General features: G+C 35.0%; 1 protein-coding gene and 1 non-coding gene across 7 annotated transcripts in view; one reads left to right on the forward strand and one right to left on the reverse strand.

Moving 5' to 3' along the window:
• Nucleotides 1–21,447, forward strand: part of LOC127857685 (la-related protein 1B-like) — an 85,661-nt gene that overhangs the window by 37,507 nt on the left and 26,707 nt on the right. For 2 of the 6 annotated variants that reach the window (XM_052394300.1, XM_052394302.1), the window contains exons 2-4: nucleotides 7,430–7,521; nucleotides 8,679–8,949; nucleotides 20,605–20,748. In XM_052394300.1, coding sequence (XP_052250260.1) covers nucleotides 7,430–7,521; nucleotides 8,679–8,949; nucleotides 20,605–20,748 — 507 coding nt within the window. Of the gene's footprint in view, nucleotides 1–789; nucleotides 896–934; nucleotides 1,261–7,429; nucleotides 7,522–8,678; nucleotides 8,950–20,604; nucleotides 20,749–21,447 lie in introns of those variants that run through there. The other 4 variants (XM_052394303.1, XM_052394304.1, XM_052394305.1 and 1 more) reach the window with 4 other exon arrangements.
• On the reverse strand, nucleotides 18,809–18,890 carry Trnas-aga (transfer RNA serine (anticodon AGA)). The gene has a single exon. It is a non-coding gene; the product is annotated as a tRNA-Ser (tRNA).

Here is a 21,447-nt window from a genome sequence, read left to right on the forward strand (position 1 = left end):
CCGGTAACCGGACCCATTCCCAATGGAATAAAGTATATGTTTTCCCAAATTGGAGCTAAAAATTCCCAATGGAAGGTTTCGAAAAAAAAATTGTGTTCATCTCCCATCCATAGAAAATCCCCCTTAGTAAATATAATACTGGGCACACTTGTATCCTCAATTTTGAAGCATTTGTTAGCAAAACAACAACACTTATATTTTTCAGCAATTGGTATGATTGGTTGAGGTTGAATGATTTTGGTTTTCATGCATGAACACTGCAAAGTTGTCAAAAACGAAATGACTGACATAGTGATCGTCAGCAAAGTGTGCTCATTGTTTGCTATTTCCCAAAACTGTTTTGAATGAAAAACATGTGCTTCAATAATATTTAATGCAAACAACATGACCCATTTTCTGAACAAATCACATTGAATAACTTCTTATATTTGTCAGAATGTGAAAGAGAAACAGTGAACATAAAAATGTGAATGGTCTTTTTTATAGAATGGATAATTCACATATTTCTGGATATGTTTGTTTTTTTGTTAAGATGTTTGGCATAGTGAAAGTATAAAATCAAAGTTGCAATCCTGTTTCTCTGCATGTGGAACAAAAAGGACACTTACAAATTTATGTAGTAGAGACATACACTCCTACAGCTTAAGGTAGTGGATGTAAGACCTTTTTTATTCTGCCTCTTTTCAATGAACATTGTCACACATGATTGCGCAACTCCGCCATTATAATTTCAGCAAATAAGAGCTGGTTACCTCTCTTTACTGCATGCCAGTCTGGTCTGATTGCCCCTAGGTAATGTCAGGTTATGTTGAACACGAAGTTGCACAACCATATGGGAGGAGATAGTGGTCACATGTGTTTGTGTATATGCTAGATTACTGTGGAAAGCAACCCTGTAGGGACACATTTTTTAGTTTTAATGAACATTGGTGACATTTTCAAATGGATTTTCTGTTTTCTTAGAATGCCATGATATTTAAAACATGGTCCATATTGTCAAATTGCACTCTTAATTGATGCCTGTTTCTGGAAATCAATTTGCTAATGTGAACTGCTTCAACAGTAGTTGTTTCTTGTAATGATAGCTGTTAAACAGGTGCTGTTTTCTAAATGGCTGTGGAGTGGTTAATGGAGTTTAGCAATAGGTTACAGTGAAATATTTTTGTCATTCAAACAGGATACACATAACCTCACTTAACATTATTATTGCTAGGCCTTAACTGAACTGAACTGCAAAAATGTGGTGTGATATAGTGGCAGGTAACGGTAAACATTTTGGCTTTTGATATCATGTACACATTTAATTTGGTTTATTTTATGTAATTAATAAGCAGCACTTGTACAAGTATTTTAGTGCTTTTCTTTCCTTGTCTATGCATGGGTGGTTCAGCAAATTCCTGTTTAGTTTGAAATTCATTGAGAAATAGGTTAACATATGTGCAAGATTTTTATCAGTTAACTTAATGGTAAAAGTTTATCTTATTGCCAATTATAATTTATGGGACAGTTTTTTTATTGCACATGCTTATTATAAATAACATATTCAATTAATGCATTTTCTATGCTCATATAGAAAATATATACATGTTTAAACAATAATGATTGCACGAAGCATATGAATGCCAATCAGCTATGAAAACAGCCAACTTGACTCGTGACAAGCGTATTCAGATACATGTACATATTTTAAAGTGATGTATTATCAGTCATGAGAGCAGTACATTTTTATGTCAGTTAGTCTGCACTTTTTGGTTTACTATGTCTAACTCAACCAGTTTTCATGCGATCGTCACCAAACTCTCTGAAAATGCTTATAACCATATTAAAATGGAGTTTGATATTTGTCAAAAATGTATGTCTCTGCCATCATTTCACCATATATTGATGGATTTTGAATTATCTCGGTGCAGTTGTAAGCCATTATACCATTATAAGACGACATATGGCAACACTGGTCTCGATACCTCAAAGACTAAGGTCACATTTAGAGGTCAAAGATCTAATTCAACCATTATACAGCTTACAATTGTTTGTCCGGGCCATAAGTGCCATATTTAAAAAGATTTATAAATAATTAGGCACACATGATCAGCTTCAAAAGACGATGTGTCACATGTTACACTGATCTTCCTACGTCAAAGATCATTTTACTGTTAAATTGCTTGTAAGTACTTATAATAAAAAAAATCTTTCATCATTGCCATTCTTTCATATTTGTTCATGACCATTGTGTAGAAGATGGCTAGTTGAGTGTTACATCTGTTTTCTACCTTAAAGGTCAAGGTCAAACTTAGTTATCTTTCATGTGTTTGAGAAGTTAATGATAATAAATCTCAGCATTCACACTTCAAGAGATCAATCAGATGTAAGTTGCAGACTCCACTAAAGCATTAACTAAATGGCTCATCTGCGGTACAAAAAATAAGCATTAATTTAGTATTTTTAGTTAACAATATTGAAGTTTCTCATAATGTCGGGATTGGCACTTTAAATAAACATTTGAAATTTAAGATGTACTAGTTTTCCAATCTTTTATTGTCTCATTTTGTCTAGTTTGTCGCTAAGAAATTTGAAATTAGTAGCCAATGTGAGTGTTATTTAGAATGTTAGCTCGAAGAGTGTGATCATTTTGTTTTAAATAATGTACATACTTTTTTAGCGAGGCTGTTTTCTGAGAAAACCCGAGGTATTGTCATAGCCTGCTCGCCGTCCCCTGGCGTCGTGCTAAAACCTTTACATTGGCTCTAAAATCTAAGTGCTTCCACTTACAACTTTGAAACTTCATATGTAGATGCACAATGGTGAGAATTGTGTTAAGAACAATTATATTACTTAGTTCATGTCAGACATGGGAAAGATGGGTGTTAAATATGCTCTTTTGTTTGGAAAAATAAGAAGGATTTTTAAACCCCTACCAGTTTTACTGGAGGGGACTTATGGTTTGCGCTCCGTCAGTCTGTCTGTCAGTCTGTTCGTCACACTTTTCTGGATCCTGTGATAACTTAAAAAGTTCTTCATATTTTTTCATGAAACTTGGACCATGGATATATGGCAATATGGACATTATGCACGTACTTTCAATTTGTTCTTACGTCAAAAAATATGGTTGCTATGGCAACAAATAGACTTGAAATACTGCTGAAAATGGTGGTTTTCTGGATCCTGCGATAACTTAGTTCTTAATATTTTTTTCATGAAACTTGGAACATTGATAGATGGCAATATGGACATTATGCACGTCATTTCATTTTTTTCCATCGTCAAAAATAATGGTTGCTATGGCTACAAATATATATATATATATATATATATATAAATCTGGGGACTTATATTGCTTGACAATAGTCTTGTTAAACTTGATTTTCAAACAACTTCACAGTCAGATTGTTAGGAAAATTGCTGACATTTCTCTTTAAATTGTTGAACATGTAGAAAAATTTCAGAGTTGTCAATTGTCTGATGTTACAGGGCCCTTTATGTGTGTTTTTAGCTCACCTGAGCACAACGTGCTCATGGTGAGCTTTTGTGATTGCTTTTTGTCCGTCTTGCGTCATCCGTCGTCAACATTTTGCCTTGTTAACACTATAGAGGCCACATTTATTGTCTGATCTTCATGAAATTTGGTCAGAACATCTGTCCCATTGATACCTCAACTGAGTTCGAAACTGGGTCATGCTGGGTCAAAAGCTAGGTCACTAGGTAAAAAAAAGAAAAAACTTGTGAACACTGTAGAAGTCACATTTGATGCCCAATCTTCATGTAACTTTGTCAAAATGTTTGTCTAAATGATGTGTTGGTTGAGTTCAAAAATGGTTCCGGTCCATTGAAAAACATAGCGGCCAGGGGGCGGGGCAGTATTCCTTATATGGCTATAGAGAAACCTTGTGAACACTCTTAAAGTCACAATTTTTGCCCAATCATCATGAAACTTGGTCAAAACATTGGTTTCATTGATATCTTGGACGAGTTCGAAAATGGTCCAGATCGGTGAAAAAACATGGCCGCCAGGGGGCGGGGCAGTTTTCCTCATATAGCTATAGTAAAACCTTGTTAACACTCTAGAGGCCACATTTATTGTCCAATCTTCATGAAATTGGATCAGAAGATTGGTCTCAATGATATCTTGGATGAGTTCGAAAAATGGTTACGTTTGCTTGAAAAACGTGGCTGCCAAGGGCGGGGCATTTTTCCTTATATGGCTATATATGGCTATAGTAAAATCTTGTTAACACTCTAGAGGCCACATTTATTGTCCGATCTTCATGAAACTTGGTCAGAAGATTCACCCCAATAATATCTTGGATGAGTTCAAAAATGATGCCAGTTGGTTGAAAAACATGGCTGCCAGGGGGCGGGGCATTTTTCCTTATATGGCTATAGTAAAACCTTGTTAACACTCTAGAGGCCACATTTATTTTCCAATCTTCATGAAACTTGGTCAGAAGATTTGTCCTAATGATATCTTGGATAGTTCAAAAATGGTTTCGGTTGCTTAAAAAACATGGCCACCAGGGGCGGGGCATTTTTCCAAATATGGCTATATATGATGCTTTTGTAAAACCTTGTTAACACTCTAGAGGCCACATTTATTGTCCGATCATCATGAAACTTGGTCAGAGGAATCAGGATTTGTCCCAATGATATCTTGGATGAGTTCGAAAATGGTTCTGGTTGGTGGAAAAACATGGCCGCCATGGGGGCGTGGCATTTTTCCTTATATAGCTATATTTAAACCTTGTTAACACTCTAGAAGCCATATTTATTGTACGATCATCATGAAACTTTGTCAGAAAATTTGTCCCAATGATATTTTGGACAAGTTCGAAAGTGGTTGCAGTTGCTTGAAAAACATGGCCACCAGTGGGCGGGGCATTTTTAATTATATACACTTATGAATCTTCATGAAACTTTGTCAGTAAATTTGTTTAAATGATATCTTGGATTCGTATGAAAATGGTTCTGTTCTGTTGAAAAACGGGACTGCCAGGGTGTTCACTAGTCATGAAAGTTGGTAAGAACATATTGTTCTAATGACATTTTGGGCTGCACAGAACAGGTCAGTTCCTTTGAATCTCAGGTGAGCAACTTTGGGCCTTTCAGGCCCTCTTGTTTACTGCCATATTTCTATGTCTTCCCACACTTTTTCGCACTAATTTTTTAAACAGAGTTTGTGTTTTCAAGCCTCATTGATATGGCTGTAGAAGCTAAATATTGCGTTTTGTGCACTTGAATGATGTAATATCTACACCGTTAACGATTTATAAAGCTTAATAAAAAAGATTGCCTAGTGCAAACATTTGATGTTCTCTTCAAACAAACAGTATTAGCCAATAGCAATGATTCACCTAATAAAAACCAAACAGGCATACAGGCATCGGTGTCATATGATAACATATTGGCTGACTAGTTCAGAGATGACAGAAGAAAATATGTCTTCTATAATTATTTTAGCACTGAAAACAGTCATTTGAAATAAATAAAGGACCATGTTTGTGTGTGTAAAATGTGAGAGAAATACTGCTGGAGAAACAGGAGTTTTACTTCTGCAGGGCTATAGATAATTTTTGGGGTATATTGGGTAATTCAGCCCCTGTTTTTGACAACAATTGGGTTTTTGTAAAGTCAATAGAGTTTTAGCAAAAATTTGCACCCCCTACTTTTGAGCTTAATTTGGTTTTTCACCCCCCGTTTTTTTTTAACTCAATTGAGTTATTTAAGGAATGACAAAATTATATAATATAAAAAATGTTACTACATTATTTATGCAAATGGAGTTCAAAAAGGAACCTGTACATTACATCAAACAATTACTGAATTCGTGATCAAAGTTTATTCATTTTTGCGTTGAATAAGACCGAGTTCATGACAATCGCTGCACAATTGATAAGTGATGGCTGTTCAAAGCAGTGCACTCCATTTTCGGGTCATTTTGAGTTAAATACTTTGAAAATGAAAGTAGAAATCTGACGGGTCTACGAATAATTACAATATTACCCCAAAGATTTATAACAGCTGGAAAGACTTCCTTCTTTTCTTCATAGGACGGCATAATTATAAACTATCAGATACATTTTTGTATGGAAAATAACCAGTCTAAAAAATACGCCCGGTTTTCATAGGAATTGCTTTTTGTGACGCAAGGTTTTTTACAGGAATTACGTTATTAAATTTATATTTGAGTTTTTGTACGCTTGAATTTAATTACGTTTTTGGTTATTTTAATTGCGTAATAACGCAAATACGCTTGCTATCTATAGCCCTGCTTCTGTTATATTGACATTTACTTTATAATTCATCATTACAATTGTATTACAATATAGTCTCATTTGAGTGTCAAATTATAAAAAAAGGCAATAAATCAAGTGCAAACATTATTATATAATTGTAGTAATGAGAGATTAAGTTAAATAATCTACCATAAAAGGGAAATGGCACAAAAATTGCCCCTCATGAGGGATGTGGGTAGCTTCCCTTGATTGCCCGCAAGGGCCCTGCGATAATTATAATGGGAAACAACAGTAAGGTGTAAACAGGTTAAATATGGAAGGGCCCTACAGCTATTTGAACATATAATTTAATTGACATTGAGCATGAACAAATTCTGCTTAACTAGTAGTTTAATTCACTTTTGTCAGCTGATATGCATTTACTGGTTGAAATAAAGTGTTACAATGACATGTTGATTGTTTGATAGGTGCTGTGTCTTTGGGCTATAATAAGCTCTAGCTAACAACTACTGTCTGGCCAATTTTATCTGGTGAAGAATGAAGAAAACAAGATAAATAAACTTTGATCATGACTTGTGTGCCCCAGAAAAGTTTAAATATAAACTTGCAGTTTGACCTTATTATAAATGGAAAGGTACAGATCTCAATTTTTACAAGTATGTGATAGTTAAAGTTGAAGAATGTTACATGCTCAGAGCAATGTACATGTATATATCACGTTTGTTGTTGTTATAAATCATATGAACCCAATAAAATTAAAGGTTGTGGGAATGTTTTTAGCCAATCAGCTAAAAGTATGTGAAGAAGCTTTAAATGAAATATTATCTGTAAAATACAAATAATTAATTTATATGATGAATATAGCAAAATAACCTGCAGTCCAGTTCTTTAATGAGCTTAATACCATAATTATGTACTATAATGAGGATGATTATTTCGTTAGGGATTCAATTTGTTATACCCCCTGCTGTTGCAGATTAAAGGGTGTATACTTGAATCATCATGGACATCTGCCGTGTTGGCTTATCAGGGACAACACTTTTTCCAAAAAAAGACATCCTTAAAAAATCCATTAAACAGAAATTGTTGTAACATGACTTCACAGGCTAATCTGGGACAATACATTATGCTCATGCATTTAGCCCTTTTTTCCTAGAGTTTGGCTCAATTATTATATTGGCATAAATATATTTTTTCAACAGCAGCTCCAGCAGTGAAGGTGGCGGAACCAAAGAAGTCTCCAGTGCCGGAGCTCAAAGATACTCACTCAAATGCTGTCAACAGGCAAGCAAAGGTGCGCTCCACCTTAAGTATTTCCAAGGAAACATTTATTATATACACAATTTAGGTTTCTTGTCCATTACTTACACTTCAGCTGTCATTTAATAAGTTATTTTCCTACATTTATAATGAACACGGATACATAGGTTGAATCCTTTAAACGAATCTTTTAGGTACCTAGTACTTTTACTGTGTTGACAAGAACATTTTAAAGTGTCTAAGCAAGGTGAATGTTTTTTATGCTAGGTAGTTTCTTAGGAATGGCTTGAGGTATTTCATTCTTATTTATTCATCACAAACTTAAAACATGAAGTCTCCATATTAAAATTACCCTATGGGCCAACTTTTGTAAATCTAGTTTGAAACTTGTAACAATTAGGGGCAATTTTACATGTAGAAATTAAATTAATAATATATGCAAGTTGAAATTTTCAGAAATGGTTTGTGGAATTTCATTCGAATGTGTTGTTTTTGCACCATTTTTTGGGATATTGCCATCTCCCTTTGGATAATAATAATTATTCCCCTACCGGTTTCACCGGAGGGGACTTATAGTTTGCGCTCAGTCTGTCAGTCTGTCTGTCACACTTTTCTGGATCCTGCGATAACTTTAAAAGTTCTTAATATTTTTTCATGAAACTTAAAACATGGATAGATGTCAATATGGACATTATGCACGTCATTTCATTTCGTTCCTACGTCAAAAATTCTATAGCAACAAATAGACTAGAAATACTGCTGAAAATGGTGGTGTTCTGGATCCTGCGATAACTTTTAAAGTTATAAATATTTTTTCATGAAACTTGAAACATGGATAGATGGCAATATGAACAATATGCACGTCATTTCATTTTGTTCCTACGTCAACAATTCTGGTTGCTATGGCAACAAATAAAATAAAAAATTCTGAAAATGGAATTTCTGACAATGGTGGAGCCGGTAGGGGACTTATATTGCTTGACAATAGTCTTGTTATAATTTGTCTCTGTAACTTATACATATAATCAGCAATTGAAGTGAAACTTGATACATGTATTCCATATGTGCTTGGATAGGTCAAGGTCGCTGCTATTAAATATAGAAACATTGTTTTGGGTTATGACCTTGAGAAGGTATGGTTGATTTATTTGTATTCGCATAATTAAACAAAAATCTCTTGTTATTTTCCAGGACACTAGCAATTTAAGTGATGAGAACTGGCCAGCCTTAAGTGAAGTGACCGAAGTGACCTCTCCTACCTTGTTGAAGGGAAAAACTGCGCCGCCCACCATGAAACCAGCCCCACCGGTGGCAACCAGTCAACCGCCCCTGCCCAGCCCTCCTGCCACTAACACCAGCAATAACCAGTCAAATAGTGACTCAGGGGGCGACGATTCATCAAAGGAGAACAAGGAGAACAATTCCTCCAATGACGAGGGCAGTAAGACACCAAAGAGAAAGGGTAAGCAACAGTTTAGGAGTGTTGTAGGCATAACAGATTTTAAAGATACAAATAAGGTTTGGCAAGGGAACAATAACTTTAACCATGATTTAACAAATACATAACATAAAGCATAATGGACGAATTGTATTTTGCATTTTCTTGAAAAAAGAGAAAATGTTTTAAATACTTGTATTGTTGATTATTATGGCCTAGTGTCTTGTGGGAGAAAATGTAAACCACATGCATGTTTTCAAGAATCCAGTTCTTGGGTTGAATATTTAAACCAGTTCAGAAAACTAGTTGATGTGTTGAATATTTAAACCAGTTCAGAAAACTTGTGCTTAAAAAAAGGTATACAGTCAAACCTGAGAACAGCGGTCAGTCAAGGGAAATGACCAAAGTGACCGTTGTCAACAGGTGACCGTTGTTTTCAGATCACAATTTTAAGATAGTTGGTCAGTTAGTAGTATTGCTACGTCGTTACCCCACCCAGTCATTTGCATACAGTGTAAAACAAAGGCTCATTGCCGATAACTAAGCATAATAAAAGAAATAACTTATATTGAATATTACAGAATAGTATCTTAAAAGATTGATTTAATTTCATATTGTTAAACTAAATCAATGTTTATCAACGCTAGTATAATAGTTTTCTCATGCAACTCGATCATTCAGTAAATAAAGCTTGTCACCTGCCATTGATGTCACGTCCAAACAAGTCTAAAAAGCGGATTGGCTGTCATAAAAAGCGATATTACGGTGTAACTGTACCGCTTTCATTCAAAGAAAAAGACGCACAAATTTTGTTAAGATTTATTTGTACGCAAACATCACAGAAACAGCATTTTCATTCATTAAAATCATACAAAATACAAACAATCTTTCATTCTTTATCAAAAAGACATAGAACATCATGCACAAAAATAAGATAACTTATCACGCAAAAAACTTTAAAACACACGCAACCATTCTCACTCGCAACAATCAAACAATTCACTCGACGCCATAACACTTGCCAGTTCAATGTTGTTTTAAACACTTAATCAGCGATAAAGCTCAATTGACTTTGTCACGTGCTCATGCGTAATGTCTGTGGACGATAATTGCTATTATTATTGTTATTGTTAATTCACCTGTTTCATGCAGTCAAAATGCAAAGCCAATAAATGTAATAATGGTGAGACAATTTTACTTACCAGTCATGGATGCACAAACGGCGATCGTGATCCTTTGTTTCGACCGTTTCTCAACACCCTATTATTTGTTTACTCGCAGTGGGCCGCTTTTATAATATCAAAGGCATTTACCAATATCAGACACTTTTCCCGCAATATAGACGGACAAAATTAATGATATGATGTGTTTTTAATTTTCGAGACGACCGACGCATGACCGTTGTTTTCAGTTCAAACATGAATTTCGGAGTGGAATATATTGGCCTTTATGGACAGGTGACCTTTTTTCTCAAGTGGTCATTAGGTCAGTTTCGACTGTACGATAAATTATTTGTTTATGGTTGGTATGTATTGTAATAATTTAGTTTTCTATGAAATGAATGATTTTTTCAAAATTTGGATACTGTACAAAATATTTTATAGCCAAGTGACTTGACTAGCTTATGACGATTAGAAGTATATTATAGTACAAAGCTAGTGTTTACAAATTGTTTGACTTAAAGTACAGCGTTTTTGTTTTTAAAAGTGCTTTAAATAAACAAAATTAATCTCAGAGGGAATACATTAAGTTTAAACCTTTAATATACAGTTTTCCTAGAATTTATGTTAATGTCTGTCCAAGGCTTAATTTCACCTATTCATCTTTATTGGGACTTCAAAGGGACTTGTTCACAGTCTTGCGGAAAAAAAACAAGGTCATGGATTTGAAAATGAATGTATTCCTTAAATTCAAACAAGCAAAATAATACGTAGTAAGTGTTTTGTTACGCTTTTCAGTGATAATTAAGCAAAACTATGTATTACCATCATAGTTTAAAATACTACTACCATAAGCCTGCATGGCGTAGTGATAGAAAGTCGGCTTCTGATTCCAGAGGTCCTGGGTTCAACCCCCTGGGCAGAATTTTTTTTGTTAGCTTACCTGTCACGAAGTGACATGGTGAGCTTATGTGACCATGTGATGTCCGGCGTCCGTATGTGTGTGCGTCCGTCCGTCAACAATTTGTTTGTGTAGACAGTAGAGGTCACAGTTTTCATCCAATCTTTATGAAATTTGGTCAGAATGTTCATCTTGATGAAATCTGGGTTGGGATTGTATTTGGGTCATCTGGGGTCAAAAACTAGGTCAAAAACTAAGTCACATAATAGGTCAAATAATAGAAAAACCTTGTGTAGACAATAGAGGTCGCAGTTTTCATCCAATCTTTATGAAATTTGGTCAGACTGTTTATCTTGATGAAATCTGGGTAGGGATTGTATTTGGGTCATCTGGGGTCAAAAACTAGGTCACTATGTCAAATAATAGAAAAACCTTGTGTAGACGGTAGAAGTCACAGTTTTCATCCAATCTTTATGATATTTGGTCAGAATGTTTATCCTGATGAAATCTGGGTTGGGAATGTATTTGGGTCATCTGGGGTCAAAAACTAGGTCACTAGGTAAAAAACTAGGTCAAATAATAGAAAAACCTTGTGTAGACAGTAGAGGTCACAGTTTTCATCCAATCTTTATGAAATTTGGTCAGAATGTATATCTTGATAAAATCTGGGTTGGGATTGTATTTGGGTCATCTGGGGACAAAAACTAGGTCACTAGGTCAAAAACTAAGTCAAATAATAGAAAAACCTTGTGTAGACTAAAGAGGTCACAGTTTTCATCCAATCTTTGTGAAATTTGGTCAGAATGTTTATCTTGATTAAATCTGGGTTGGGATTGTATTTGGGTCATCTGAGGTCAAAAACTAGGTCACTAGTTCAAATAATAGAAAAACCGTCAACAATTTGTTTGTGTAGACAGTAGAGGTCACAGTTTTCATCCAATCTTTATGACATTTGGTCAGAATGTTTATCTTGATGAAATCTGGGTTGGGTTTGTATTTGGGTCATCTGGGGTCAAAAACTAGGTCACTAGGTAAAAAACTAGGTCACTAGGTAAAAAACTAGGTCACTAGGTCAAGTAATAGAAAAACCTTGTATAGACAATAGAGGTCACAGTTTTCATCCAATCTTTATGAAATTTGGTCAGAATGTTTATCTTGATAAAATCTGGGTTGGGATTGTATTTGGGTCATCTGGGGTCAAAAACTAGGTCACTAGGTCAAGTAATAGAAAAACCTTGTGTATGAAAGGGGTCACAGTTTTCATCCAATCTTTATAAAATTTGATCAGAATGTTTATCTTGATGAAATCTGGGTTGGGATTGTATTTGGGTCACCTGGGGTCAAAAACTAGGTCACTAGGTCAAATAATAGAAAAACCTTGTGTAGACAAGAGGTCACAGTTTTCATCTAATCTTTATGAAATTTGGTCAGAATGTTTATCTTGATGAAATCTGGGTTGGGATTGTATTTGGTTAGTCAGGTGAGCGATTCAGGGCCATCATGGCCCTCTTATTATGATCATTTTCCTTATGATAAGAATTATTTTAAACTATTCCAAATATGATAGTTTTATTAGCACATTAATATGATAACAATTTTCAAAACTACGAAGATCTGTGAAGCTTAGAATTAAGCTAAAGGTGAAGCTATATGAAGTGAGTAAAATCTTATCCAAGATCAGCCATTTGTCTTCTGCACTGGCTAATCCAAGATGTATCTTACCACATACAGTGTCTAGAAGTGACTTGCATCAAACCAAAAATTTCATAAACATGAAAAATATCATCCTGATTAGCCAGCATTGTTAACTATATTCAGTGATTTTTTTTTGCTTAAATTTGTTACAGCCTGTGCCATTTGAATTTGGAAAATTAGCGTGATAAATCGTGAAATTGGGAAAAATAGCGCGATAAACCATGAAATTGGGAAAAATTAAGCATTATAAATAGGATTATAAGTAAAAGAATTGATTTTGTTTTTAAGTGCATGTTCAGAGTGTTTTCTAGAAAAGGAGTCTGGTCAAATTGGGATTTTTTAAATCAATAAAAGTGGCAAATTTAGGAATGATTTATTGACAAAAAAGACTAAATTAAAGTTATATATTTTGTAGGATGTTAAAAAAATAATGTTGAGATCTAGAGTTAAGAAATCATAATTAAGTTATAAGAGACTTCTTTCTTAAAAAAAAAAAAAAAAAATTTAAATTTTTTTTTTTTTTTGGAAATCTGGCTTTTTTTGGGGAAATTTGTGGTCAGATTTTTGGGAAAAAACGTGGATTTTTGCAATTGGGAAGCAGCCGAAGATCGGCTGTAATTGTGAGCAAAAAAAAATCACTGATATTGCACTACTGATTTGCAGTGCCCATTGCTATAATTATGTCTTTAACCTATTTATGCCTAGCGTCTAGAAAAAAAGGCCTTGGCAAACAGCTTAGACCTACATGTAGATGAGACGCCGCATGCTAATCTGGGTCTGCGCTGTTTGCTTAGAGGAATTTCTGTAACAAATATTCTAAATATAGAAATAAATATACCAGACATCTCTAATTTTGGAAATAAATGATCCAATTTACTAGGATGGGAGAGTCCACAGGGCATAAATGGGTTAATTAGATAGGGGATGTGTAGCTAGCTGTTGACAATCCTTGTCTTGCAACTGCGGCAGCTAATTGGGAGTAGATTGTAAGACAGCTGACACATTTTGTCATTATACCATTAGTTATTATCCCCACGCTTTTTGAAAAAAAGGTGGGGATATTGTGGTGATCTCCGCCGTCCGTCCGTCCGTCCGTCTGTCCGTCCGTCCGTCTGTCTGTCCGTCCGTCCTGGCCACTATCTCCTCCTACACTAAAAGCACTAGAACCTTGAAATTTACACACATGGTAGCTATGAGCATATGTGCGACCCTGCACTATTTGGAATTTTGATCTGACCCCTGGGTCAAAAGTTATAGGGGTTGGGGTGGGGCCGCGTCAGAAATTATCACTCATTTTTTTAGGTTATTTTACATTTACTTCTTTATTTTTACACCGATTCACTTCAAATTGATACTGGACCTCACCTATGACAATACGGTCAATCTCAACCATGCATGGCCCCATTCCCAACCCTGGGGCGCCCCGCCCACATAGGCCACACCCACCAAAAATTTCCATTTACTATAATTTTTTCATTTCTACACGGATTCACTTCAAATTGATACTGAACTTTTGTTATGACATTAGGGTCAATCTCAACTATGCATGGCCCCAATCCCAACCCTGGGGCGCCCGCCCACATAGGCCACACCCACCAAAAAATTCCATTTACTATAATTTTTTCATTTCTACACGGATTCACTTCAAATTGATACTGAACTTCTCTTATGACATTAGGGTCAATCTCAACTATGCATGGCCCCATAACCAACCCTGGGGCCCCGCCCACATAGACCACACCCACCCAAAATTGCCTTTACTATAATTTCTTCATTTCTACACCGATTCACTTCAAATTGATATTGAACTTCTCTTATGACAATACAGTCAATCTCAACTATGCATGGCCCCATTACCAACCCTGGGGCGCCCCGCCCACATAGACCACACCCACCCAAAATTGCCTTTTACTATAATTTCTTCATTTCTACACCGATTCACTTCAAATTGATACTGAACCTCTCTTATGACAATACGGTCAATCTCAACTATGCATGGCACAATTACCAACCCTGGGGCGCCCTGCCCACATATGTCACACCCACCCAAAATTGCCTTTTACTATAACTTCTTCATTTCTACACCAATTCACTTCTAATTGATGATGAACTTCTCTTATGACAATACGGTCAATCTCAGCTATGCATGGCCCCATTACCAACCCTGGGGCACACCTAGGTCAAACATTCGGCGTGGGGATACGCGTCGGCCTCTGCCGCGCCATTTCTAGTTTCAAATGTGAGAATGATGATCATGCTTAAACATTTGCTATATGTATTAGTTCTCCACCAGATGTTGAAAAAGCAGCAATACCATGTAATGTCCTGATGATATATACATGACATCATTATGATATGCAAAATCTGCTGAGAAAATGTTAAATAATAAATGATTCAAGGTTACATTGTGTGACTGTTGTATGTGCTTTACATGTCTTGATCAGATAAGCAAGTTATTGATTCGGTTGTTATGTACTTTTGTTTAATAGTGTTCAATAATAAACTTTTATTGTATGCTATTTATAATCAGATATATAAGGCCAAAGGAAAAACAGAACTGGCCCCAATTTCTCAGAACAAGTTAAGCCAGGTTACTCAATTTGGCTTCAGTCAGTTATTTTATCAGGGTTCGCACAGGGCTTGAAAAGTGCTTGAAAACGAGTCCTAGGCTTGAAAAGCCCTTGAAGAAAGGTTGGCCTTAAAACAGTGCTTGAAAAGTGCTTAGTTCATGTAAAAAAGCCTTGAAAATGTTTATTTCTGCTCAAAATTACTTTTATCATGGCTTTAATTATAAACTTAAATCGTTCTTATGGGAAATATTACGAAAATGTATCATAGATTCCTTCGCGCAAAAAGTTGAGTACGAAATATAAGTTTCGTACAATATTGAGTACGAAATGTTATGTGTACACCTCACAGATTATGTGTGCTACGTCAGAGGTTCTCCATTGAGATCAATTTTCGCGAGTGAAAACGCAGCAATGGGGAAGTGTCGTTTCAAACCAGTGTGGTTAACTGAATATTCCTGGGTACAGAAAACAAATGACATTCGAAAAAGCACATTGTTGGGTCTGTATGAAGACCATTGATGTCGGGGGTATGGAGGAAAGCGCTTTGAAAAGCCACAAGAAAGTGAAAACCCTCAAACAGGGATTTCAATAGACGCAGAATCCTGCGTTTTGTCGCGAGCAAATTAAAAACGACTCGCTTTTGACGCAACCCTTTTTTCTGCCGTGCGTCATTTTGACACATAGAAAATTTGACCCATGCGTCAGTCAGTTAGCATCTTGAGTTCCATGGTAATAAATCCCGTTGTGCTCCTAATTGACATTAATGTTTCAGTTTTTAAAACTCGGTCTATAATCGAAGGAATACCCTGGTCGTTGTTTATCTTATCTCATCTCTTCCAATACACATGTCACCGTCTAAATAGTGCGTGCGTAATTAGCAGCAGTGATTACGTGATAATTGATTGACAATCCAATAATTGCAGGGTTTTTGCAGACTTTGCAGATGGCACGTTTAAAGAAAGTCGGCAAAAATAATTAAAGAAAAAACAAAATTGATCTAAGGTCCATTTATTACGTAGATCCACTAGTAAGTCAAGCGAGTTTTGTCAGTTTGTAAATCAACCGATCATTAAGAGTAACACCCATCTTATATAAACTGGAATCACAGTGCATTTGTTATACTAACAAGTCCTAATACTACGCATAAACATTGAGAAAACACATTTTCTTGATTAGATATAAATTATCCGAGTTAAATTAAATTGCTGCGTCATGACCTTCGACATGGTAAATGCCGAACGTATTGTAAATTAACATTAAACCCACGTTCAATTCAAAGCTGGCGATTCAACAACAACAGATTCAAATTACGAGTAATGGTTATTCAATAATGGAGAAAGCATTTACTGGATTTAACAAACATTTGATTAGGTTTTTTAAACCAGATAACAACAAGGAAAATTTTGATTATTTAAGTTAAACTTCTACAGGTAAGGCATTCTTAAGTGTACATATTTCGGACATGAATAGTATTCGGATAAACAGTAATAGATATACTAGATGGTGACGGTCCATGCAGTTTGATTGTATTTTGTTACAGAAGCTATGATAGGGATGATGATAATATACATGTAATGATCATAAATATATGATGAAAAGGTGCTACCTGTACATATCTTAAATTACTTAAATATGTTAAAAGACTTAAATGTGTTATGATGAAGTAGATTTTAATGAGCATTTATTGTTTTTACATATAAACATAGTATAGTGATAGAAATAATAAAAGTTGTGAAAGGAACATGTTTTGTTTTTGAAAAACTTAGTCTGTATTGTTCGCACCAATTATTTATATTTTGTCATTATCTGTGTGTACCAATTCATTAAAATATGTTGTGTTATGTATCATGGAATGTTATTTCATAATTGAAGAAGTATAACTTTTAAAGATATTGTGTTACTCTTAGAGCATCTTTTTATCTAAAAAAAATGAATAATACAGACGAAAACATAATTAACATGCTTCAAAATTGACCCTAGCATTTTTCAATTTGACTCCTCAAAATTTCAATCCAGGGGTCATTGACTCCTGGTTTCTAAAATCTATTGAAATCCCTGCTCAAAGAAAACATGAAATTGAGAAGCAAACAGGGTTCCTGCGATGTGTTTTTTGTTAAACAGGAAGGTACTATTGTTAAAACTGTTAAATCTAAAACAGACTTAAAAAAACAACAGCCCATCTGTGTCGAACCAGGAAGGCACAGCCACATGCAGAGAGTGTGCAGATAGAAGATTCAAATTCCAGGACCTTCGCAACTTTCAGCTGTAGTATCAAACTCGCAGACATCCATAGACAAATTCGTTTAAAAAAATGATATGTTGAACGCGAAAGTATTTTGGGTATTTATACCGTTTGCACACAACCATCCTTTAATTCCAATAAAAACATTACAAAGTTTTTTCAGGTTGTGTTCCATGACAGTACCATAGCAAAGCATAATTATGTGGCTGTTTTGGGGCTAGCTGAACATTTCAAAACTGTACTTGATAGTTCTATAACTTAATTAGTGGACAGTACTCAGTGTCTCAGTACTCAGTGTCTTTTGATGAAAGTTTAAACAAGAAAGACCAATCCAAGCAAATGGAAAATGCATTTTTTTAAAGGAAACTACAGTTTACGGACTTGAAAATGAATATTTGGCCTTGGAAAGTCCTTGAAAAGTGCTTGAATTTAGGTTTGAGATTTCTTTTTGAACCATGTTTATTGATTCATATTACTACTTTAAAGTTTATCGTGTTGTAAAAAAAGAGTATTTGAAGTGTTTAAACTTTATTTTGCATACACTTCAAATTAATGTTGTAATGTTTCAATAATTCTTTAATTAAACTTTTGATTGGAAAAGTGAGCTTAAGGTAGCGCACCCCTAATGGGCACATATCCAAATGTAATTTAATTAATTATTTTCCTAATCAGCATCATTTCACTGAACTACATGCAAATTTGTAGGTAGGCTTTCCATGTTTTTAAAAAAAAAACATACCTATTTTTTCAAAACCACCCTCACGCTCGGCTTTTGTCCAGTTTATTTTCATCCCTGGGGTATATAAAAGTTCCATAATTCATTCAAATTTCCAAATATGGGCATGCAGTTGGTGTGTACAGATGCAGTAAAGGTGTTTAAAGTTTTAACAAGATGAAATAAGTATTCTTTTACAGACATTTATTTTTTACAAATTGTTATCTATGGAATAGCGCCATGAAATGTAAGTGATTTCAGCCAAGTAAAAATTGGGTCGGTTAAAAACAAAGTTTCATTAAATTCAAAATGGTATCATTTGAATTATATTTTAAACTTAGTTTTTATAGAAACACTATATACAGCACTATATACCAAGAAATAGACAGATTTACCGTTTACTTTTTGAAATAAAAATGCAACATGCATCATTCATATTTTCAGCAGTATATTACCCCATTTAGCCATAACGTTGTTTTAAATTAAAAAATTGAAGGATGTGCATACAATTTTCAACATATTTAACAATAAACATAGCTTATATGCTATATTAAATCAAATTACGTTAGAAAAGAAATAAAACGTGTAGCAAAAAGTATGCGATGTCGGCAGGATTCGAACCTGCGCGGGAAGATCCCAAAAGATTTCTAGTCCATCGCCTTAACCACTCGGCCACGACAACTTCACATCAGTGCAACCTTAAATAAGATATCCATAAGTAAACAGGTAAAAAGGCTCGTCATTCTTTGAAGAAATCGCGAAATCGTATTTTTCAGATGATAATTGGATCAAAGTCAATATTTATAGTGAAAATAATGTATTCTAAATGAATTAGGTTAACACATATCAAAATTCGAAGTTTGAAAAAAATAAAATGCATCTCTCGGAAATAACCGATCATTGAAGATCGGCAATGATCGTAAAGTAAATCGCAGGAAATCATTAGAGGTGCGCTACCTTAAGCTTATCCTTATTTTAACAGGCTGAATAATTCTTGAGACATCTTTGCAAAGTTATAAGCTGACCTTAACGCAAAGGGCTCATGTGAATTATTGTGATCCAATATCACCCTAAGTATGTGTTCAACAATTGTGAGTCAGCAACTTTAAGCTCATTACCTCTCTAGAGGCTTCATTTTTTATCAGATGTTGATGGAACTTTGTCCGAGTGTTTATCATGGAAATATCAAGGAACTTTGTCAGAGTGTTTATCATGGAAATATCAAGGAACTTTGTCCGAGTGTTTATCATGGAAATATCAAGGAACTTTGTCCGAGTGTTTATCATGGAAATATCAAGGAACTTTGTCAGAGTGTTTATCATGGAAATATCAATGAACTTTGTCAGAGTGTTTATCATGGAAATATCAAGGAACTTTGTCAGAGTGTTTATCATGGAAATATCAAGGCCAAATTTTAATCTCGGACACATGCGCCCCAAATCAAGGTCACCATTCGAATCTTAAAAAAAACATTGCAACCACACTTGATACCATATTTATGATGGCATCATGCAATCTTTATGAAATATGGTCTGGATGTTTATTTTGACCATTATCGAGCCTAATTTCGAATCTGGGTCATGTGATTCCAAAAACTAGGTCACCAGGTTGATTCTAAGAAAAGCCTTGTTACCACTTTAGAGGACTCGTACTAGACTCAATATTTATCAAACATGGTCAGAATGTTTGGCAATGTCAAGGCCATCTGGGTCAAGTCAGGCTAGAAACTGTGTGACAAGGTTGAGTTTTCAACAATTGTACATTTAACTCAGTTCAGCACTTCAGGGCCATAATTGCCATCTTGTTTGGATAAATTTTGTTTGTGTATTAAAATTAATACTGTCATGATATCAAACATCTGTAGTATTTTTCAATTCATATCGACCCAAATTGAAATAATGTTTGTCCATGGACTTATTTATATGTACATGTAGTAATGGAATGCAGTCAGTGTTAATTGTTCCATGTTTTTGGAAAGCTGGAGGGGCCCTTCAGATGAAGAATATTAAGACATAGGGAAAACAAAGTGCAGATAAGCACGATAACATGTTTAGTGTAAACATGAGGCTAATCTGAGACGACCAACAATTTAACCCTTTGCATGCTGGGAAATTTGTCTTCTGCAAAAATGTCGTCTGCAGAATTTTTAAAATTAGCATTTTCTTCGATTTTTTTCAAAGAATACTATCAGAATAGCAAACAGTTTGGATGCTGATGAGACGCCACGTTCTGTGGCGTCTCATCTGGATCCAAACTGTTTGCAAAGGCCTTCAAAATTCGGTTCCTGCACTGAAAGGGTTAAGCATATGCATTAAGCCCAGTTTTCACAGAAGAAGGCGCACTTTCTTAATGATTGAAAACAAACCATATAAAAACCAGATTCCTTTGTTCTTCAGGCGCCAAGCAGAAGTGGGTTCCTATGAATATTGATCACAAGTCAGGTCGTCACAGGCGCAGTAGAAGTGCAGGTAGAGCTTACCGCAGTGGCTCTGCGGTTGAAAAGGCTGCAGAAAGAAACAGACCAGAACGCAATAGATTTGGTAAGATTATTGCATGTCAATCTTTTTGGAATTTGGAAATTGAAATTTCCTAGTTTATGACGTTAAGTACTGTTTGTTTTTATGACCCCTGTAGGGTGGTATACAGCAGTTGAAGTGTCTGTCAGTCAGTATGTCAGTCTGCCCGTCCACCCGGGAAAAAAACTTTAACGTTGGCCATAACTTTTGCAATATTGAAGATAGCAACTTGATATTTGGCATGCATGTGTATCTCATGAAGCTGCACATTTTGAGTGGTGGATGTTCAAGGTCAAGGTCATCCTTCAAGGTCAAAGGTCAAAAACAACAACAACAAAATTATTTCAAAGGGGCACAGTAGGGGGCATTGTGTTTCTGACGAACACGTCTCTTGTTTCTTCAAAAAATCTAAATGTTGAGTCTTAAATTGTCTTGTATATTTACTAGATCTTACCGGTAAGTGGATACTACCTGTTCTTTTAATTTAAAATTCACATTCACATTTAAATCTAAGTTTCACAAATTGAATATTGGAATAATGACCAACGAATATTTGAATATGATTTTCAGCATTGGATCCCATTCCATATACAGTGTTCAACCGAAGAAATTTAGAAGCCAGTTATATTTTCAAAGTAGCTGGCTACTAAGCAATAAAACTGTTGTATTTGAAATATTTCAATTGATATTTTTGGGAAAGAAGCCGGCATCTAGATTGAATGT

The sequence above is a fragment of the Dreissena polymorpha genome, chromosome 14, assembly GCF_020536995.1.
Source record: "Dreissena polymorpha isolate Duluth1 chromosome 14, UMN_Dpol_1.0, whole genome shotgun sequence".
NCBI classification, from domain to species: domain Eukaryota; kingdom Metazoa; phylum Mollusca; class Bivalvia; order Myida; family Dreissenidae; genus Dreissena; species Dreissena polymorpha.